General features: G+C 40.9%; 1 protein-coding gene across 9 annotated transcripts in view; it reads left to right on the top strand.

Moving 5' to 3' along the window:
• Positions 1–19978, top strand: part of sin3aa (SIN3 transcription regulator family member Aa) — a 121469-nt gene extending 101491 nt beyond the window's left edge. For all 9 annotated transcript variants that reach the window (XM_048617003.1, XM_048617005.1, XM_048617002.1 and 6 more), the window contains 3 exons: positions 5186–5280; positions 13411–13618; positions 17726–19978. In XM_048617003.1, the coding sequence (XP_048472960.1) occupies positions 5186–5280; positions 13411–13618; positions 17726–17956 (534 nt within the window). In that variant the 3' untranslated portion in view covers positions 17957–19978. The remainder of the gene's footprint in view (positions 1–5185; positions 5281–13410; positions 13619–17725) is intronic.
• The last annotated feature ends 1301 nt before the right edge of the window (positions 19979–21279 follow it).

A 21279-nucleotide genomic window follows, 5' to 3' on the forward strand; every position in this document is an offset into this window, starting at 1 on the left:
CATATGGGTAGCATAAATCTGTTATAACATGCAAGGGCATGTCAGTTTTAAGCCCCCATCATTAACTTCTATTAAACACTGTGAGAGTTAGAAATGATTGTGCAACTAAGTTCTTGCACTTAAATAACAACTTCTTGCATCTCCCAGAAACATCTCAAAATGCTTCACACACATTGAATTAGAAATACGATGACTTGAAGTGCGGCAATGGTTCTACACATAGCAAGATACCTCAAACAGCAGTGACTGAATGACTGGTCAGTCAGTTTGTCATGATGTTGAATAATGAAGGAAATTGGTTACTAGAAGACCAGTCTCTGCTTACCTTCAAATGAGCTGTGCAGTTTTTTTTAAACGTTCTTCTGATCCATTGGAACTGCATTTTTACTGTCTCACCTGAAAGTTGGTACTGTCTTGGCATTTTGCTTGGTTTTAGATATGACTAAGTTCTGGATTAATGTTAGAACCAAGCTGAGAGTTAAGCAAGCAGCTAGATGAATTGAGTTGACAGCTGATTTATCTCAGTTGGAAGTAAATTTATGCTGAAGTTTTACCCACCTCATCTTTTCAATTGAGAAGAGTCATGATTTTCACATAGTGCTCATCAGTTAGATGGACAGCACCAATATGCCATCATTGCTTTAGGCAGTTGTTTCCTTTGAATGCATAACATTAGAAAAGCTCTGTATATGGTAAGTTACAAAATTTATGTTGTGTTGCTCCTTTATTAATTTATTCTCGAAATAAAATGATACCAACAAGATTCCATTTATTACCACTGCTGGTTGCCCGGGGTAGGTAATAGTGAGCTTTCTCGAACCACTACCAGCTTGGTGATCAAGTGTCCAAAGAGAAAATTCCAGAATGTTAATGCAGTGATGACAAAAAAACACCTATAATAACCAGGTCAGGATGGTTTGTCACTTTGAGGAGAACCTTGATATAGTGATGTTCTCAGATTTTCTGCTTTATCCTTCATTGTAGTAGAGAGCTATGCTATCAAATGCCCATGGTGAGATGCTGAACATACTGCAGGAACAGCACATTCACTGGATGTAGAGAATGTTAAATTCTGTGGCAGAAGAATTAAGCAGACTGCATTGGTCGGGATAATGTCAAGCTTCTTGACTGCAATGGCTGCACCCATTCCAAGCAAATAATGAATATTTTATCATTTATTTAGCGAGCATGCTAGATTTAGAGAGTTTTCGAGGAGACAGGAAGGAAGTAAACCATGTGTTGCAGAGTACTCGCTTTATAGATACAATGCTGATCTGGCCGGTCCAGTTAAGCTTATCACCTGTGTTGACCTTCATAGAATACCATAGAACCCCTACAGTGTGGGAGCAGGCCCATCGAGACTACACTGACCCTCAAGAGCATCCCATCTAGCCCCAACTCCTACCCTTTCGCCCTAACCTCACATTTTCCCAAGGCTAATCCATCTAGCCTGCACATCCCTGGAGAGTATGGGCAATTTAGCATGATCAATCCATCTTACCTGCAAATCTCTGGACTGTGGGAGGAAATTGGAGCACCTGGAAGAAACCCACACAGACATAGGGAGAATGTGAAAACTCTACACAGACAGTCACCTGAGGCTGGAATTGAACCTGGGTCCCTGGTGCTGTGAAGCAGCAATGCTAACCACAGCCACGATTTCACGCGATCTTGCTGGTGAGGGTGTTGTCATGGTGGTGCTCTTGAAGTTCAATGAAGATGGTCATTATCTAGCACTTGGAAGCCCATCCATTTGTCATCTATAACCTGGTTGTTATGTAGATCCTGGTTGAAAAGGACTGCTTCATAATCAGAGGAGTTGTAAGAGCTGAAATCTGAAGTTACAAACAACCTCATTTCTTGCTTATTATGGAAGTATGTCCGTTGATAAAACAGCTAAAGATGGTTGGACTGAGCATGCTTCATTGAGAAAACAGTAATGTCCTTGGTATTCCACAATTTCAGCTATCTTCTTTTGTGTCAGGTATTACTGTACCCAATGAAGGCTTTTTTCTTTAAACATGCTTCCACGAAATTAACTTCAGTTTCATCAGTGGTTATTTGTGCTGTAGTTGGTTGAATGCTACTTGACTATTGAGCATGGCAGTTCTTCACCTCTGTTTTGCCATTTGTTTTTTAAGCCTATGTCTCAGTTGGTGGTGTAATGAGATCTGCAGCCAACTCCTTATAGTGGAACCAAATGCGAATGTTAGTGTTGGTGAGTTGGTGTGACTAATGACATTATTCCTTCCATTAGCATTGATTGGAAGGAGGCTAAATGAGTAGTGATAAAATAGTTAGATTTATCCTGTTTTTTTTTTCAGAATGGGATGCGCCTGCGAAATCTTGCACATTATTGGGTAAATGTTTGTTTTATAGGGTCTTATGTATGCAGTGGTAGCATTCCTACCTCTGGGACAATAAGGCCTGGTTTCAAGCCCCATTTGTTTTGGAGGTGTGCAATAACACCTTTTGAACAAGTTGATTAGAAAATATATGAAGGTTTGTCTTCACTGTATTGGAACAGCTAGGACAAGAGAGCATTTCACTGTGGTACATGTGTCTTCAGTTGAACAGCAGTTTGTTATTGGGGCTCAATGTCTTAACTGTGTCCAGACTGAATGATTGAATTGTCATTTGTGATACTGGGACCTCTCATTGCCCAATTAGGAACTGTTTACTATGTGTAAAGACACTCGCTTTTGTTCTGACATTAATTTCTTTGACTCCAACGATAGGGTGGTCTCCTCTTGTTTGTTACCTGGCAGTCCACAACCTTTTTTGACTGGATGTGGTAAAGCTATTTCACTGTCTATAGTGCTATGCTCTGTTGTTTCTGAGTTTACTTGTCCCAGACTTTATCTTGTGCTTTTGGTGTTCCACATGCTGGTCGTAGTTTCATTAAACACCTCATTCACCTATATGCTTGGTGCTGCTCTTGCACCCCTTTACAATCTCCATACTGTCATTGAGCTTGATGACCGTCAAAGTGATGGATGTGCTGACCTATGAAGCCACACATTATGGTGGTATGCAATTATGATAATGTTGCAGTTATGGTTCACAGAGCTTTATAGATTCTGATGCTTTGGGCTGCTAGATATCGTCTTAGCATAGTAACATGTCATTCTAACCAATGGAACTTGTGCTTGCTATAAAAGTGAGACTCTTGTTTTCACAAGGAATGTATGGTGGTCATTCCAATGCTTTTACTTTTTCATATTGTTTTCCTTCCACCTGGTGCATGTCCTTGGCTTGGCAACTGTGTACTTGTGGACTTGGTCAGTCGGGTAAATTTATTTCTCAGGGCTTCCTCCAAATGTTGTTCCAATTTGATTTGTTCATTGAGAGGAACAGTAAGTGGTGATCTGGATACGTTCTTGACCTTATTTGAAACTTCCTGGAGTCAGGAGTTAATGTTGAGAACTGCTGGGTTTATTTGACTATATCACTGTTCCCTCACCTGTAATAGGTCTTTCTTGCTGAGGGGACAAACCCAGCAATGAGGATGGAAGTTTTACATTGTTACATTAGCTCCTTGATGTTTCAGTTAAGCTCATTGTCCGTGTGGTGAGGAGGGCTTTAATGGGCTGACAGTACTGTAGTTGTCCTAAAACAAAGCTTGGATATTTGACAAACATTTTAATTTGGTTTTGAACTTGTAGCAATTGTCCACAGTTGAATGAGACCGGAGTCATATGTAGACCAGATTTCATGAGAGTGGCAGGCTCTTGGTTGTGTTTTATTACAGCCCAGACAGTGGTGCTGAGCCCCAGTGACCAGATTCATTCAGTTTGGTTTCACAACTTGACGTGCTGGGATTTGCACTCATAGTTTCAATTTGTCCCCAGTGCCAGGTGCCAATAGGCTACTTATCCTGGTAGAACAGGAGACATGAACAAAAAGTCAGGGCTCAGTCCACTTGTGATTTATCCTCCTTTTGGGCTGGTAAGTTCCAGTTTCCTCCAGAGGCAGGCTTTATTACCAGCTACTACACAGTGATTTTTAAAAACCTTCATTGTCTTTTACAGTGTTGTTATAATTCAGAAAATAGTCTAGTGTAGATGCTAATTCCCGACCTCTGGCAACTGCACAAGATTGATTTTGATAGAGCTCTGGGATCATGATGCCCATCCATTCTCTTGACAGAAGCAGCCTGAATTCAAACAGACTGAGAGATAACTTACATTTATTTGTACTTAGAACAAATGTAACCAAAACCTTCCTCGATTTTGATTCAAGCTCTACCTTTCCATACGAATTAGCTTCTGACCAATCTTTTGTCTGGTCTGTTACAGGTTATGTCTCATTCATTGTTTGTTGGGATTAGAATTTCTACTGGTAGAGAGGAGAAGTCTCAATGTTGACTGGTTGAGCCATATGACCATATGTGTCTTGTACATTTTTGGATCAGTTTATAATCAGTTCTTTATTGTTACTGTTCATTTGTCATTTTAATGAAGCTTGGATGTGTCAAAATTAACTTACCCCTGACTTATCCATGCCATATTGCAGGTGTCAGCCTTTTAGGTGTTGGAGGTGTCGTCTTTCGGATGAGACATTAAACCGAGGCCCCGTCTGCCCTCACAGGTGGACGTAAAAGATCCCAAGGCACTATTTCGAAGAAGAGCAGGGGAATTATCCCCGGTGTCCTGGCCAATATTTATCCCTCAACCAGTACTTTTTTTTTTAAAAAGAGACAGATTATCTGGTCATTTTCACGTTGCTGTTTGTGGGAGTTTGCTGTGCACAAATTGGCTGCCGCGTTTCCTACATTACAACAGTGACTACACTTCAAAAGGACTTCATTGGCTGTAAAGCGCTTTGGGACGTCCTGAGCTTATGAAAGGCACTATACCAAGGCAAGTCTTTCAAGTCTTTCTTCTCTTTTGTTGATCTCCTAGATCTCACTGTTGAGCTTCTGCTTTGATGTGTGGATGTGAATCAGCAGAGATGGGAGAAATTTCATGACACTAAATGCAACTTTATTTGAAGGATCAGTGTCCCTAGGTGATTTTCTTTTTCCTGACCACACCCCCAACCCACTCACATTGGAAGGAATTTATAATTTGTATGTGGAGGTTGAACTTCACTATAAGAAAATAAATGTTCTGTGCAGCAAGTAATCTGCCTTCTCTTCCTAGTGGGCTAATCGTACTTAACAAACAAATCTGTTTGATTGCAGCGCTGGTCAGACTTTTTGGATCGTTATATGAATTCTGATTCTACCTCTCCTGAACTACGGGAACATCTAGCACAGAAACCTGTGTTCCTGCCTAGGTAAGGCTTTTCCAGTAATTAAGCTGTGCACATTGAATCTCTGTAAATGATATTTAGTTGTTTGGTAGTACACAACTTGAGTATTGCTGAAAAATGTTGCTTTTTGTCTTGCCTTTGTGCTGGTGAGTGGAATATTTGGAAGAAAGGTCCATAGGACCATATGGCACAGAGGAGCCCATTTGAACCATCCTGCCTGTTCTGGCTTTTTGGAAAATTAGTACTGCATAGTTCCACATCCTGCCTTTCGTCCACAACGAGTTTTTTCCTTTGTGACTTTGTAGCAATTGGTACAACCGAGTGGCTTGCTAGGCCATTTCAGAGGGCACTTGAGAGTCAATCACATTGCTCTGGGTCTGGAGTCACATGTAGGCAGACCAGGTGAGGGTGGCAGATTTCCTCCCCTGAGGGACATTAGTGAACCAGATGGGTTTTTCCGACAATCGGCAATGATTTCATGGTGATCAGTAGATTCTTAATTCCAGACATTTTTTATTGAATTCTAATTCCAAGATCTGCCGTGGCATTTCTGGATTAATATTCCAGCGATAATACCATTAGGCCATCGCCTATCCCTGCAGGAGGGCTGCAGCGGTTTAAGAAGGCAGCTCACCACCACCTTCTCAAGGCAACTAGGGACAGGCACGAAATGCTGGCCAGCCAGCGATGCCCACATCTCACACAAATGAATAGGAAAAAAAACACCGTGTAAGTTTTTCATTCTCAAGCACCTGTCCAAATCCATTTAAAAATTATTTATGAAATCAGTTTCCACCACCTTTTCAGGTAGAGTGATCCATATGTCATCAGCTCCCTTGAGTGATGATATTTTCTAAATCTTTTGCTAATTAATTTAAATCTATGACCCACTCACCAGATGGATTAGTTTTCCCTATTTACCTCTTCAATGCCTCTCATCACCATGAATACCTGATAGGTCACCTCCAAAGAGGACAATCCAAATTTTTCCGACCTTCCCTCACAATGGAAGTTCTTCAAACCTGTTAATATTCTGGTAAAACTTCTCCTCTACCGTTTCCAATGCCTTTTAAGTCCTTTTATGAAGAAACAGATAAAATACACCAAATTCCAGTAATTTTCCTACACTATCATCAGGGGTAAAGTGAGTTGCTGTACAAGTGTGAGGTAATCAGAGTTGAAGTTATGAAGAGTAGATCATGTCTGAAAATACAGCCATGTTTTGAGGAAGTCACTCACAACAAGAACAGGGGATTGTCTATAGATCTTGTCTTTGTGAACTGTAGGAAAGCAATTTAATAAGATGCCATGCAAGAAATTAACAAGACTGAGTGTGTGTGGAATCAGAGGCAATCTTTGGCATGTATTGATAATTAGTTGTTTAAGTAAGTGAGAGATAAAGAGAATCCTGATTGCTGTAGGTGTTCATCTTCCAGGATCCGTTCTCGACCCCGTTGTTCTTCATATAAACGACTGGAATGAGTTATTAGAGAATTACACATTCTAGTTTGCAAATGATGCTAAGTTAGGATGCACAATAAGTCAGTAGGTGGGAACAGGAGGCTACGAACATATGGAGTTCAATGTGGAGAAGTTTGAGATGAATTGAGAGTGACAAATCAGAATATTTTATTAACGGTACAAGACAAGAAACTGGGAAAGCAAAGGAGTTGACTGGCAGTGTACAGGTCAGAGGCAATCAACATGGCTACTGCAATGTTATCCCAAAGGGCAATAACATAGAAAAGAGAGTAAAATCCCCAGATTGTGCAGAGCTTCAACCAGACCCTATTTGAAGTATTACATTCAGTTCTGATCACTACCACAGGGTGGATATGTTGACCTTGGGAAGAATACTAAAATCCAGATGTACTAAAATGAAAGAACAATTTAAAGGTTAAAATATTAGGGTAGACAGTTGCATGATATCTTTTGAATTCAGAAAGTTTAGATACATTTAAAAAATTAGTAGAATAGGGACAGAGAAGTTGAGGAAATCGAAAAACAAGTACATTCTTAGAATTGGAGTTTGGTCATTTATTATGAAGGAAATTGGGTGACTGTCTGTGTGGCGTTTGCACATTCTCCCAGTGTCTGTGTGGGTTTCCTCCGGGTGCTCCGGTTTCCTCCCACAGTCCAAAGATGTGCAGGCTAGGTAGATTGGCCATGCTAAATTGCCTGTAGTATTTAGGGATGTGTAGATTAGGTGGGTTGTAGGGATGGGCCTGGGTGGGATGCTCTGAGGGTCAGTGTGGACTTGTTGGCCCGAAGGGCCTGTTTCCACACTGTAGGGATTCTTTGAGAAATTGTTCCACACAAAGGTTAGTGGAAATTTGGAGTCATGTCCTCTAACAGGTGGTGGATACGTGAGATTTTCAAGACTAAGACAGAAGTAAGAATTTCAAGGGATGTAGGACAAAGGTGAATAAATGTCACTGTGTTCCACATCAGTAGTGATCTAATTTGATAGAAGAACAGGCTCCATGGGCTAAATGGCATTTTCCTGTTCCTAATGTTCGGATGAGCAAATAACAATGAAAAGAGGGAAAAAACGTAAAAAAATTCAGAGGTGAGACAGAAGATCGAATGTATTAAATACACCAGCTTCAAAGTGCACCCTTTTTGAGAGTGCACTGGGCAATTTATCATGGACATACAATGCTTCATAATAATAACTGGTCATTGTGATATAAACAATCTTTGAGAGGTGACACGGAGAGAATTTGTTTTTATTCACATTCACTTAACCACAGATCTGCTGATTGATCACAAGGTAACACCTTGGGCAATACTACTCCTTGTAAGAGTTTTACACAGTGACCTTGCCTTTGTTGTTCGATTTTCCCACTCTATTGCACCCTGTGAGCTACTTTAAGGAAGTGAATTAAATTTGTAGCCCTTCCTAAGAAATTATTGTCCTAAAATATATTTGTCAGTACATCCCTCAGAAGCAAGTGTTTTAGCACATCCATATCTGTATTGTTTAAACCCATTTATTTATCACCTGCAAAACCAAGTGTACTTTCAATTACTTATCTCTCACAGTAATAACGTTTAGAGTAAGTTGGTTTCTGAATGGTACCCTTCAAAAGGGGATGGAATATATTTTGTTTTGTCAGTTACTAGCCGTCAACACCATCACTGAGAAACAAGCTGGGACCTTGTTTTCAGAGACGTATCCAACTGCATTTTGCCATTTTATTTAATCCTCCATAAAAAGGAAAAAAAATCTTGTATTTATATAATGCTTTTCATGATCTGGAGACATCTCAAAGCACTCTGCAGCCAGTTAAGTACTTTTATTTAAGTGTAGTCACTGTTGTAGAAACGCAGTGACTATATGTGTGTAGCAAACTCTGACAAATTGTGGCACTGATCAGATAATCAGAATCAGGGTTGTTACCAAATGGTCTAGAACTGACACATGCGTTAAGTTAATGATTTAAAATAAGATCCACATTCCACAATATGAGTTCTTAAAGGTTTATATATGGAGCAAGTCCAACATACTGTAACATCTAAGTCACTGTGCTTCAAATATATGTTTGATGTCTATGGTTGTTAAAGTAAAAGTGTTTCCTGTCCATCTTTTTTTTCTATATCGACATTTTTTTGGTTGTGGCTTACCAAGTTTTTTTTTTAAATCTACGTAGTCTATACCTATTTTTGAAGAGTAACTAAAATATGATGGGGCAGAAATTCAACCCATAAATCATTTGTTCCTTCCACATTAAAAGTTGGTTAAAATGTCAGCCATGTTCAGCAGCAACTGTGACCTGAGTCAGATAGTGATTTGTTTGGCTCCTCATCCAGAGGCTGATATCTCAGTTGCACTGTCAGAAATACGCTCCGAAGTTGCTTTCTTAGGTGCATACAAAGACCTACATTGCTATTTGGAGAAGAGTAGGATAGTTATCCCTTGTATGCTGGTCAATATTAGTCACTCAACCAAAACCACCAAATCAGATTGGCTAGTTATTATAATATTGTTGTTTGAGGAGTTGCCAGTTTGTTGCCGTATTTCCTATATTGTAAAGAAATAAGAGAGTGTTTTTTTTTTATGACATCCTCAGACCACTGGACAACTCAAAGCATTTTACAATAATGTACTTTGAAGTATAGTCAGTGTCCTAAATAAGGAAATTACAACCGTGACTGCACTTCAAAAATATTTAATAGGCTATAAACCACCTTTGCGATGACCTGAAGTTTTGAAAGGTGCTGTTTAAATGCAAATCTTTTGGCAGGCTTTGACTGCTGATGAATTGATGATTTCCCCTAAATCATCGGGCACACATTTTCTACTGAAGGATTTATTTTGCAACCCATGGTTAGTATTGAAATTGTACGTGCCATTGGTACAGGAGAAGTTCAGGAAACCTCTCTTGATGTTGAGATTTGGACACAGTGGCTGAACAGAATACAAGAGAGCTTTATCCAATACTTGAGGTTTGCAACTTCAGGTTCTACAATAGCTATGATTGATGGTATATATAACATCATATACCATTGTCATAGAACAAGAGACAACAAGGATTGTTTCTGTTTTTGATTTTATGATTTTTGTTTAACTGTATGACTGGTTGGGCAGTCTCCTTACTGGCACTATATAAGTATATTTGCCTTTATTTCTGTTGACATATTCCATTCACAATAATTGTGGTTCTTTATCCCTGGTGGTTCATAAGTAGAATGTATAAATCATAGGAAACTAAAAAATGTTTTCTTTCCCACAATTGGTCATCACTGGTATAATCTCTTGTACAAAATAATTTAGTTGCTTGCACAGAGTTTTACCATTGTGCTGCATATTTTCAAAAGGTTGAATACTTTTGGTATAGTTAAGCTTACCAGGGATTTTTTATGGTGTTTTTCATGAGCACAGATGGAACAAGAATTTACAATGTTCCCTCTAAGTGCACGGATATGCAGCAGCTCAAGGTTCCTGTGCAGGATAGGCACAAATCAATGCTTTTAAATTAGCAGGCATGCATGAAAGAGTGAAATTAATATTTGCATTTTTAAATAAGGAACTGTGCAAAATAGAAAAGATCACCAGATCACAGGATTGTCAATGCTCAGGAAGCCATTTGACCCATTGTGTCCAATTCCCTTCAGTTGAACCTGCCTCCACCTCTCTGGACGGGCGGTGAAGCCCAGACTTTTACTCACTATGGGAAAAGATTCTAATCCTCCCCTCTACTGACCCCTTCTCCCATCTCCAACACACCCCCTCCTCCTGGACACCACCCCAAGGCCTCCTACCCTCCCTCGACCTCTCCATCTCCAACTGCCATCGTGATATCAATTGCCTCAACCTCTTCACCCCCTCCCACCTCACCCCCACAGAACGTGCAGCCCTCTACTCCCTCCGCTCCAACCCCAACCTCACTATAAAACCCATGGACAAGGGTGGCACAGTTGTAGTATGGCGCACTGACCTCTACATCGCCGAGGCCAGGCGCCAACTCTCCAACACCTCCTTCTACTGCCCCCTTGATCATGACCCTGCCCCTGACCACCAAAACATTATCTCCCAGACCATCCATAACCTCATCACCTCAGGTGACCTCCCAACCACAGCCTCCAACCTCATCGTTCTCCAACCCCGCACGGCCCGTTTCTATCTCCTTCCCAAAATCCATTAACCCGACTGCCCTGGCCAACCTATCGTCTCTGCCTGTTCCTGCCCCACTGAACTTATCTCCATTTATCACGACTCCATTTTCTCCCCCCTGGTCCAGGAACTCCCCACCTACGTCTGTGACACCACCCACGCCCTCCACCTCCTCCAAAACTTCCAATTCCCTGGCCCTCAACACCCCATCTTCACCATGGACGTCCAGTCCCTATACATTTGCATTCCCCATGCAGATAGAAACCCTCCGCTTCTTCCTCTCCCGCAGGCCCGACCAGTCCCCCTCCACCGACACCCTTATCCACCTAACTGAACTCGTCCTTCCCTTAATAACTTCTCCTTTAACTCCTCCCACTTCCTACCGATGAAGAGGGTGGCCATGGGTACCTGCATGGGCCCAAGCTATGCCTGCCTCTTTGTAGGTTACGTGGAACAATCCCTCTTCCGTAGCTACACTGGCACTATCCCCCACCTCTTCCTCCGTTACATCGATGACTGTATCAGTGCCGCCTCGTGCTCCCACAAGGAACTCGAACAGTTCATCAACTTTACTAACACCTTCCACCCCAACCTTAAGTTCACCTGGACCATCTCTGATACCTCTCTCTCCTTCCTGGACCTCTCTGTCTCCATCTCTGGTAACCACCTGGAAACTGATATCTATTTCAAGCCTACCGACTCCCACAGCTACCTAGAATACACCTCCTCTCTCCCACCTTCCTGCAAGAATGCTATCTCCTATTCCCAATTCCTTCACCCCCGCCACATCTGCTCCCAAGATGAGGTGTTCCACTCCCGGACACCCCAGATGTCCTCGTTTTTCAAGGGCTGCAATTTCCCCTCCACAGTGGTCGAAAACGCCCTCGACTGCATCTCTTGCGTTTCCCGCACCTCACACCCCCTCCCCGCAATAACAACCAAAACAGAATTCCCCTTGTCCTCACGTATCACCCCATCAACCTCCAGGTTCAACGGATCATTCTCTGTCACTTCCACCACCTGCAATCTGACTCCACTACAAAGGATATATTTCCCTCCCCACCCTTATCTGCCTTCTGGAGGGACCGCTCTCTCCGCAACTCCCTCATCCGCTCCACACTCCACACTAGCCCCACCACCCCCAGCACTTTTCCCTGCAACCGCAGGAGGTGCTACACCTGCCCCTACACCTCCCCCCTCACCTCCATCCCAGGCCCCAAGAAAACCTTCCACATTAAACAGATGTTCACCTACTCATCCGCTAATCTGGTATATTGTATCCGCTGTTCTCGATGTGGCCTCTTCTACATCAGGGAAACCAAGCAGAGGCTTGGATACCTCTTTGTGGAGCACCTATGCTCGGTTTGTGACAAACGACAACACCTTGCAGTCGCGAACCACTTCAACTCCCCCTCCCACTCCTTGGACGACATGTCCATCCTGGGCCTCCTCCAGTGCCACAACAATGCCATCCTGGAGGAACAGCACGTCATTTTCTGTCTGGGAACCCTGCAACCCAATGGTCTCAATGTGAATTTTACAAGCTTCAAAATCTCCCCACCCCCGACCTCATCCCAAGAGCAGCCCCTCTCGTCCCCGCCTCTTTGTCCTGTCCGTCTTCCCTTTCACCTACCTGCCCCTCCCTCCTCACTGACGAACCCCCATCCCAACTCCCTACCTGCACTGGCTTCATCCCCGCCTCCTTGATCTGTCCGTCTTCTCTCCACCTATTGGCTCAGCTATCCACCTTCTAGCATCGCCTCCCCCTCTCTCTCTTTATTTCAGAGCCCCCTTCCCCTCCCCCATTTCTGAAGAAGGGTCCAGACCCGAAACGTCAGTTTCCGGCTCCTCTGATGCTGCCTGGCTTGCTGTGTTCATCCAGCTCCACACCTTGTTATCTCAGACTCTAGCATTGGCAGTTCCCTACTATCTCGAAGATTCTGTTCTTGTTGCTTTTGCTTCTTTGTGTTAACACCAATGTGTCAAAGATGATTGCCGACTAGCATGCTCACCCTCAATTATTGCTGATGTGTTCACAATATTAAGCTTATTTTTAAACATTACAATAAATGGTATGCTTTAACACTTCATCTCTCTTAGCTGATATACTGTTTCATTAAAATTGAATCATTCATTGGTATTTGTCAGTATTTATTGCTATATTTATGAGAGCTTGTTGCTACTAATGCACGTGCTCCTTGGTGTCAGCATGCCCAGGTTACTTTAAATCTATTTAAGTCTATAGAATGTTGAAGGTTAGCTCAAAAGTTAATCTGAATACTCCAAATTTGCAGAGCCATGGAGAAACAGTGGAGAGTGAAAATAATTGAATAGACCTTTCAGAGAGCAGGCTTGGGAATGGCCTCCTACATAAGAAAGTTGTTGCAAAGTTTTCTGTATTGTAATTTGAGGAATTTGGAGACCAGGACAAAAGTGAGATGTCAATAGTGACTGTTTTGCAGATCTGGAATTTTATCAACTTCTTTGTTCATTGCACTTACCTGAATCACTGACCTGCCTGTTCTTTTCTCTTTTAGGAATCTGCGTCGAATTCGCAAGTGCCAACGGGGTCGGGAACAGCAGGAAAAGGAAGGGAAGGAATGCAGCAATAAGAAATCTATTGAAAATGCAGAGAATTATGATAAAGCACAGTGCAATTTTAAACTCAACTCCTACAAGATGGTATATGTCTTCAAATCAGAAGACTACATGTACAGGAGAACTGCACTGCTCAGGGCTCGCCAGGTCAGTAAACTGCTTGCAAGTTGCATGTGTTTCTGTTAAAAAAAGTAAAGCACTGTGGATGGGTGCTGGAAATCTGACATAGAAACATAAAAAGTGGTACCTCTCAGCAGGTCACAGAGGGGAAATTGAAGGTTAATATGTCAGGTCGTTAGCATTTCACCACAAGAATTCTGATCTGTAACCCTAAGCTTCTGCCTGTGTTGATGCTGTGTGATCTACTGTGTTTTCCCGGCACTTTCTGATTACGCTGAGATTAAACTGTTTTAAGCCTGTTCTGTTATCCATGAATATCATTGGATTTGTTCGATTAAAAGGAATTCTTGTCCAGTCCCATTTTAAGAAAGCCATTTAGAAATAATTATGTGTGTGTGTGTGCATGCATGTGGCATATGAAGTAGAATTCCTTTATGTTGTGTTCAGCCCCTTATAATTAATTTATAAAGATCAAGACTAATCTCCTACTCATTCCCCCCCCATTATGTTATTAAATAATTCAACATATAAGTTTTAGTAATTCCTCGCAGAAACACTTTGAATTTCCATCACTGAAAATATTTTTACATTCAGAATCATTTTGAGTAGTTGACCACTAATTGGGTGAGCATGACAGCACATTTGACGCATTACATGCAGCAGCTCCATGCATATAACATAAATTAACTCCAAGGTAAACCTTTAAACAGAGAAGGCCGAGTTTATCTGTTAGTATTTTACTAATTTACTGAAGCTGGTAGACATGTAAAAATGTTGGCAAAGTCTTTCGATGAAGGCTGCTTAAATAAAAACATGGTATTTACTTGCCTTTACTCGGTGAGGGTTAGGTGGATTAGCCATGGGATACACAGGGGTTATAGGGATAGGTTGGGGGGTGAGTCTGGGTGGGATGTTCTTCAGAGAAGCTGTGTGGACTCGATGGGACGAATGGCTTGCTCCTACAGTGTAGGGATTCTGTGATTTTATACTTTCTTTTATCACTCATGATGGTGTGGAGGTGTTTTATACTTGCTGGTTGCAATGTTCTGTAAAAATCAAGTGCATAATAACCTTGTTCAAGGAAAAGCAAACCTAAATGCCATCTGACTGGCTGAGTGTTTGCTGACATCTAACATTTTTATTTCAAGTTTAAATTCTTCTATTCATCTGTCTTCTGTTTATTCCCCATATTATCTTTTTTTTCCCCTAGCCCTTTCTTTTACTGCTACTAACTTAGTTTTACTTAGATTTTCCTTCGAAAACAAATTATAATTCCGGGTTTAATCTGCAGCAACTAGCAGTACTTCACAAGCGTTTTCCCACCTTGTCCCCATTTTGAAGCTTGGAAATTGTCTCCCTAGGATGCACTGGGAAAATGGGGAATGGGGGAAGCTATGGGAGCTCAGCTGTTACAAGACCAGTTCTGTTGGCTGGTAAGAGATTTCAGAGGTTTGAGATTTAGAGAGATCTGGGAGTCCTTGTGCATGAATCACTAAAGGTTAGTATGCAGGTGAAGCAAGTATTTAAGAAAATAAATAGAATGTTATTTAATATTGCAAGAGAAATTTAATACAAAGTAGGGAGTCAGAGAGAAAAGACCCTTCAGCCCATCAAGTATGCACCAGGCAAAAACAATTACCTAACTATTCTAATCCCATAACTTCCAAAGGATACTTTATTATAGGGCGCTGGTGAGAATGCATCTGGAGTAGTTATAGAGTACTTGGCCACCTTATTTAAGGATAATGTAAATGCATTGGAGGAAGTTAGGAGAAGATTTACCAGACTAATACCTGCAATGGTACCTGGGTTGTCTGTGAGGAAGTGTTGAATCGGCTAGGCTTGTATCCTTGGAGTTTAGAAGAGTAAGAGGTGATTTGATTGAAATGAAACGATCCTCGGGGTCTTGACATGTTGGATGCAGAAAGGATTCTCCCTCTTATGGGGAAAACCTAGAACAAGGGCTCATTGTTTAAAAGCTAGAGGTCACTTATTTAAGACTGTGGTAAGATAATCATTTTTCTCTCTGAGGGTCATGGATCTAAAGAAAAAGGTGATAGAAGCAGAGTCCTTTAATATTTTTAAGACAGAGGTAGCTAGATTCTTGTTGAGCAAGGGAGTGAAAGGTTGTCAGGGTTGATAGGATAACAGGTTTGTTGGGCTGAATGGCCTACTCGTGCTCCTAATTCATATGTCACATAGTCGGAGTTTCGTGCCCCCCAGGCATTACTCAGAGATACTGACCCCTAAACTTCAGTTCACAACCCCATTTGGGTCCCCACTTTGGGAAGCATTGCTTTAATTGTTGAGCATAGCTGTTTACCTGGTATGCCACTGCCAAATTTTGAAATTGAGAACCGTATCAGAGAGCATCGCAACTAATACTATAGAAGTGGGTTTGACTTTTCTGAAGGTCCCAAAACTTTGAACTCACTAAGAATAAATAATTATGGTGAAAATGAATTCGGCATTTTTTTTGTATTACTGGATTAAGTGGTTACTAAGTACTGCTGCCATCTAGCAGCAGAGTATTGATATTGCACTGACTTTATTTTGTTCCACTGATAGGCAACTAGATTTGCCCTTTTGGTGGGATCAACCAGTAAAAAGAGCACAAGTAAAAGCAAAATACTGTAGCTGCTGGAAATCTGAAACAAAAACAGAAAATGCTGTGAAAAAAATGTGGTTGGCTGGTACCATCTATGAAGAAATAATGGTTCAATCATATACTACATGTTAATGATTCTTTGTCACAAATGGATATTACAGCAGTTTTGAAGAAGTGTCGTATCAGACTCGAAATGTTAATTCTGTTCATTTCTCCATATATGCTGCCAGGCCTGCTGAGTTTCTCTAGCATTTTCTGCTTTTAAAAAGAACACAAAGTTTGGACTGAGAAATAAGTAGAGCTTTTAAAGTTTTTCTTTATTCGTCATGGGAAGACCCAGCATTTGATGTCCAATTTTAAATTTCTTTGTGTTGCGTGGCTTCTTGGCCATTTCAGGAGCAGTGAAGAGTCAACCATATTGCCATGGATCTGGAGTCACGTAGCCAAATGGGTAGTGATTTCCTTCCCTAAAGGACATTAATGAACCAAATGAGTTGTTCTGACAATCAAAGTTGGTTTCGTAGTCACTGTTACTGGGACCAACTTTATATTGCAGATTTATTGAATTAAGTTAGTTTGACAAATTAAATTTCAGTTTCACCAGCTGCTGTAGTACAATTTGAATCCATGTTCTCAGATGGTTAACCTACATCTCTGGATTGCAAATCGGGTGATGTTACCACTACAGCACCATCTTCCCTTTAACTCTGTATTATCTTCATAATCATTTGTTCCCTCTCTGTTAGCTGTCAATTGGCACTATGTTCCTGCGCTATTCCCATTTTGCTTAATTTTCTTAATATCTCTGAGGCGGATAATTCCAAAGATCCACAATGCTTAGACTGAGATGAGGAGATAATTCGTCATTTAGAATTGCCAATTTCTTGTTTTCATGGTTCTGTGTTCTGTGTTCTAGGTTCTCACTATCCTGTTATTGTATGTGCAGTCTGATTTGTTCAAGGTTGCTGTCTAGCAATTGGATATCTATTAAGTTTGCCATTGAGTGACAGTGATAATATTTCACCATATTTTTGTTTTAACTTTTCATCTAATAAGATTCTAATTGTTTTTAGTAATTATCTATTGACTGCTGAAATAATAGCTGGATTTTGGATTATTGTCACTGGTTTCATTTTTTCACAAGGTGGAGGGGAGATAACCATACAATCATCTAGCTAAGGTCTATGAGAATGTTGAACTGGTAGACTGACTCAACAACCTCCTGCTTTGCCCCCCATAACTATCTAAAGCCCTCATACAAGAAGACTTTCAAACATACATTACGTTATTTTGTTGTAAATCATTTGAACAGTAGGATCAGTCTAGCTGATGCTGCTAATTGCTGCCTTCATCACCCAGCCCCAGAAACACTAAGGTGTGAACGCCGTCAGTTTTGGTTGTCAAGAAACTTGCTTTAGGCAGTTCCTTTAGTTGGGAAGGAGGGGATGATTGGGACTTCAGTCAGTTTGTTGTTAAATTTGAAGGGCACAATTGATGATTCTAATTGTTTCTCTCTTTGGATTTAGTCTCACGAGCGAGTCAGCACACGGTTACACCAGCGGTTTCAGGCTTGGGTGGATAAATGGAGCAAGGAGCATGTCACTCGTGAAATGGCTGCCGAAACCAACAAGTGGCTAATGGGAGAGGGATTGGAAGGCATGGTGCCTTGCACAACCACCTGTGAAACGGAAACACTGCACTTCATGAAAATCAATAAATACAGGGTGAAATACAGTGCTTTATTCAAGGGACCATGACCAACTTGCACAGCAGGTCCTCCCTCACTCAGTGTGCCCATGTTGTGGCACCTCATCCAATGCCATACACCAGCTACTCCCCAGTACACACACACACAAAAACACACACACATGCACCCACAAAAAAACACTGCTATGTCTTTGTAAATACTGTGTACATATTGTCAAGACTTTTTTTTAAAAAAGAACCAATCTGCATCAATGTGCTAGCATTACCTACTAGCTTATTGTGTATCATAGTATGAGGTGGCTTGAAGTTAGTTAATATGGAAAAATGAGGCACCATTATTAAAGTTTTTACCAAAGGGATTTCAGAGTAATTGTAGCTTTCTTTGTGTGTGAATTTCTGTTAGTGAAAAGATATTTCATTATGTACAGAACACTTGCATCATTAAGTGTCCCTGTGCAGCATGCCATTACATTGTACACTTTGGGCCTTTTTTTTTAAGTTTTAATTCAAGTTTGCTTGTCTAATAACAACTGGACCAAACTTCATGGCAGACATCATTGGAACTGTCCAATCACTTTTTCTTTCATTATGGAAATGTTGAACTCTGGGTCTCTGAGGGTAATTTACCTGTGACCTTTTTTTTAACCTGCCTTAGTCTTCCAAACACAATTCACTTCCTTTCGGAAGTCTGGCAGACTGCTGGTTCCAGTTTTATGCAGTATTTGACCCTATTGATTAGTAGCTTCAGGTATTAAAGGATGTTAATGAGCAAGTGGTTGACTGACCGAAAGATCTTACGATTGTGGCAGCTGGCCATTCAGGTTTTTTTTCATACTGTACTGTCCTTCCAGTGGTTTTTTCAGAACTGATTTGGTGATTTAATAATTTGGTCACATTTGACACAGTCCCAGATTTTCCCGTGCTTCATTGCGTGTTCCAAGCAACAGTGGTTTCAGCCGTTTGGGCATTTTATTTTGAAGATTTTTTTAAAGCATCTTGGTACTAGCATTTGAAGCTTCTTGTGAATACAGTAGAGACTATTGGAAAACGATGAAACACATTGAGTGATCCTTCTTTTAAATGGGTCACAAGAAGAGCTTAGCAGAGTTTTGAGAGATTTTCTACAAACCTTAAATTTGGTTGATGAGAACATCATTGCTTGAAAGTGCTCTGAATGTCTGAAGCACAAGACTGTTAATTATGATGCCTTTGAAAATCAGTTTTATACATTTAATAACGCTTGCCCACACCCCATCATATTTTAATGCTCAAGCTATTCTTTTACCCATTGAAAGGTGATTTTTTTAAAAAAGATAAAGATTTCAACAATTTCCATTTTTGATTTGATGAGACTCAACAGTAACAGTGCACATTAGTACATGGGTTCCATTTCACAAATGGATGTTCCCACCCGTTTGGACCTTGTAGTCCTCTGTTAGCCACGGAACTGTATATTCTGCTTTTGACAATGTACAAACTGGTAATTCAGGCTTGCCCTGGTCATGAAAGAACGTACAACATTTTATAAATTTTTTGTATAAATTAATTTGAATTATCTTCAGCCCCACACCCCCATCTCTGTCTTTTTTCCTGCGTCCACTGACATGGCTTGTCTGCCTTTACTCCCCATGCCAAGATGGGTAGTGGGTTGATGAGCATTGGACAAACTGTTCTAATCGAGGCAAGATTTGACTAATGGCAGCTAGAAAATTGTATAATTAAGCTTTTAATTATCCACTTGCCCAATCACTGGGCACTGACCTCAAATTGTCCATTTAACACACTGATTCTGTTCAGATAGCCACTGTGCTCATCAACATCGTGATCAGATAATGTCAAAGACCGATTTGTACAGTTTGCCCCAGCAACCTCTCTTTTTTCACTTTGTAAAGTATAAGAGGCAGGGCTTTTAAGCCAGCTTGTACAATGCATATATATTGCTTTTTGTATTCTGTACTGTGATCTTTGGCCACCCACGTGTGATTTCTATACAGAAGTTGTAAACTTGACTTGTAGTTCAGTATTTCCCATTAAAATATCGCCAGGGCTGAAATCTGGCTGTCTTGTGTGAAGTGTATTTGTTTTCATTAATTTAATTTTTTCGCTTGTTATATGTAATCCTTAATGTGTAAATAGAAATTACTTTTTAAAAAGGATCTGAAGTATAAGATGTTCTTGTGATATCCTCTGCATTAGTCTAGAAGCCGATGGTTAATACCTATCTTGTCTGAATTTTGAAGCACACTAAGTAAATTTTTTTAAATGGAGACAGAAATCCATGTCCACCTTTTTTTTTGCTTAAGAACAGCTAAGTAGTTATAGAGCCATAGAGACATACAGCATGGAAACAGACCCTTCGGTCCACCTCGTCCATGCCAACCAGATATCCTAAATAAACCTAGAGCCATTTGTATGAAAAAGTTGCCCCTTAGGACGCTTTTAAATCTTTCCCCTCTCACCTTAAACCCTATACCCTCTCGTTTTGGTCTCCCCATCCCAGGGAAAAGACCTTCACTATTCACCCTATCCATGCCCCTCATGATTTTATAAACCTCTATAAGGTCACTCCTCAGCCTCCAATGCTCCAGGGAAAATAGCCCCAGTTTATTCAGCCTCTCCCAAATAGGTCAAATGTCCAGAACAAAATGTTATAACCTACACATTGATTGTCATTTGCCCCAGATCAAGGGAAATGGAGGCTACCCCAACCCAGCAGGCAATATCACCCTGATTACTGGTCAGAAAACCAGCCACTTTGCTCACCTGCCAGGAAGACAGGTAATCAATTTGAGGTGGTTATTTGGCCATTAATTGACCATTTAAGGCTTTTAATTGCTCACAAGTCCCCAGTGAACCTCCTCACCTCGCATTAATTCGTCAAGGAGCAAGTATCTCTCCAGGGCCAATTTGCTCAATTGTTTCCCATTTCTTGCCATGCCCAGGAAGGGAAGATTGTGTCCAGCATTGAGTGGAAGTCTCATGGTATTGTTCATGGATGTGATCGGAGACCTGGGTTACAATTGATAACTGCTAAATCTGTGCTGTGTTTGGTCTGTGTTTCTAGATAATAATAACTTTTTGCAAAGCCATCAGGTTAGCAAAACTTGGCCGAGCCAATTGATAATACATTTAAGAAAGCACTTGGGATATTTGGCTTTGTGAAATAGAAGTATTGAATTCCAAAGTAGGGAAATCATGTTAAACCTTTATAAATCACCTAGGTCTCAGTTGCTGTATTGTCTACAATTTTGACCACTAAATTTCATAGGAACAAAAAGGCAAGGTCTTGATAAGGGTTTAGGGAGGACTATCAAAGTAATACTTGGAATAAAGATTGAAAGTAATTGGCAAAAGCACTATAAATAGAGAGTAA

This window comes from Rhincodon typus, chromosome 36 (genome assembly GCF_021869965.1).
Source record: "Rhincodon typus isolate 14 chromosome 36, sRhiTyp1.1, whole genome shotgun sequence".
NCBI lineage: Eukaryota > Metazoa > Chordata > Chondrichthyes > Orectolobiformes > Rhincodontidae > Rhincodon > Rhincodon typus.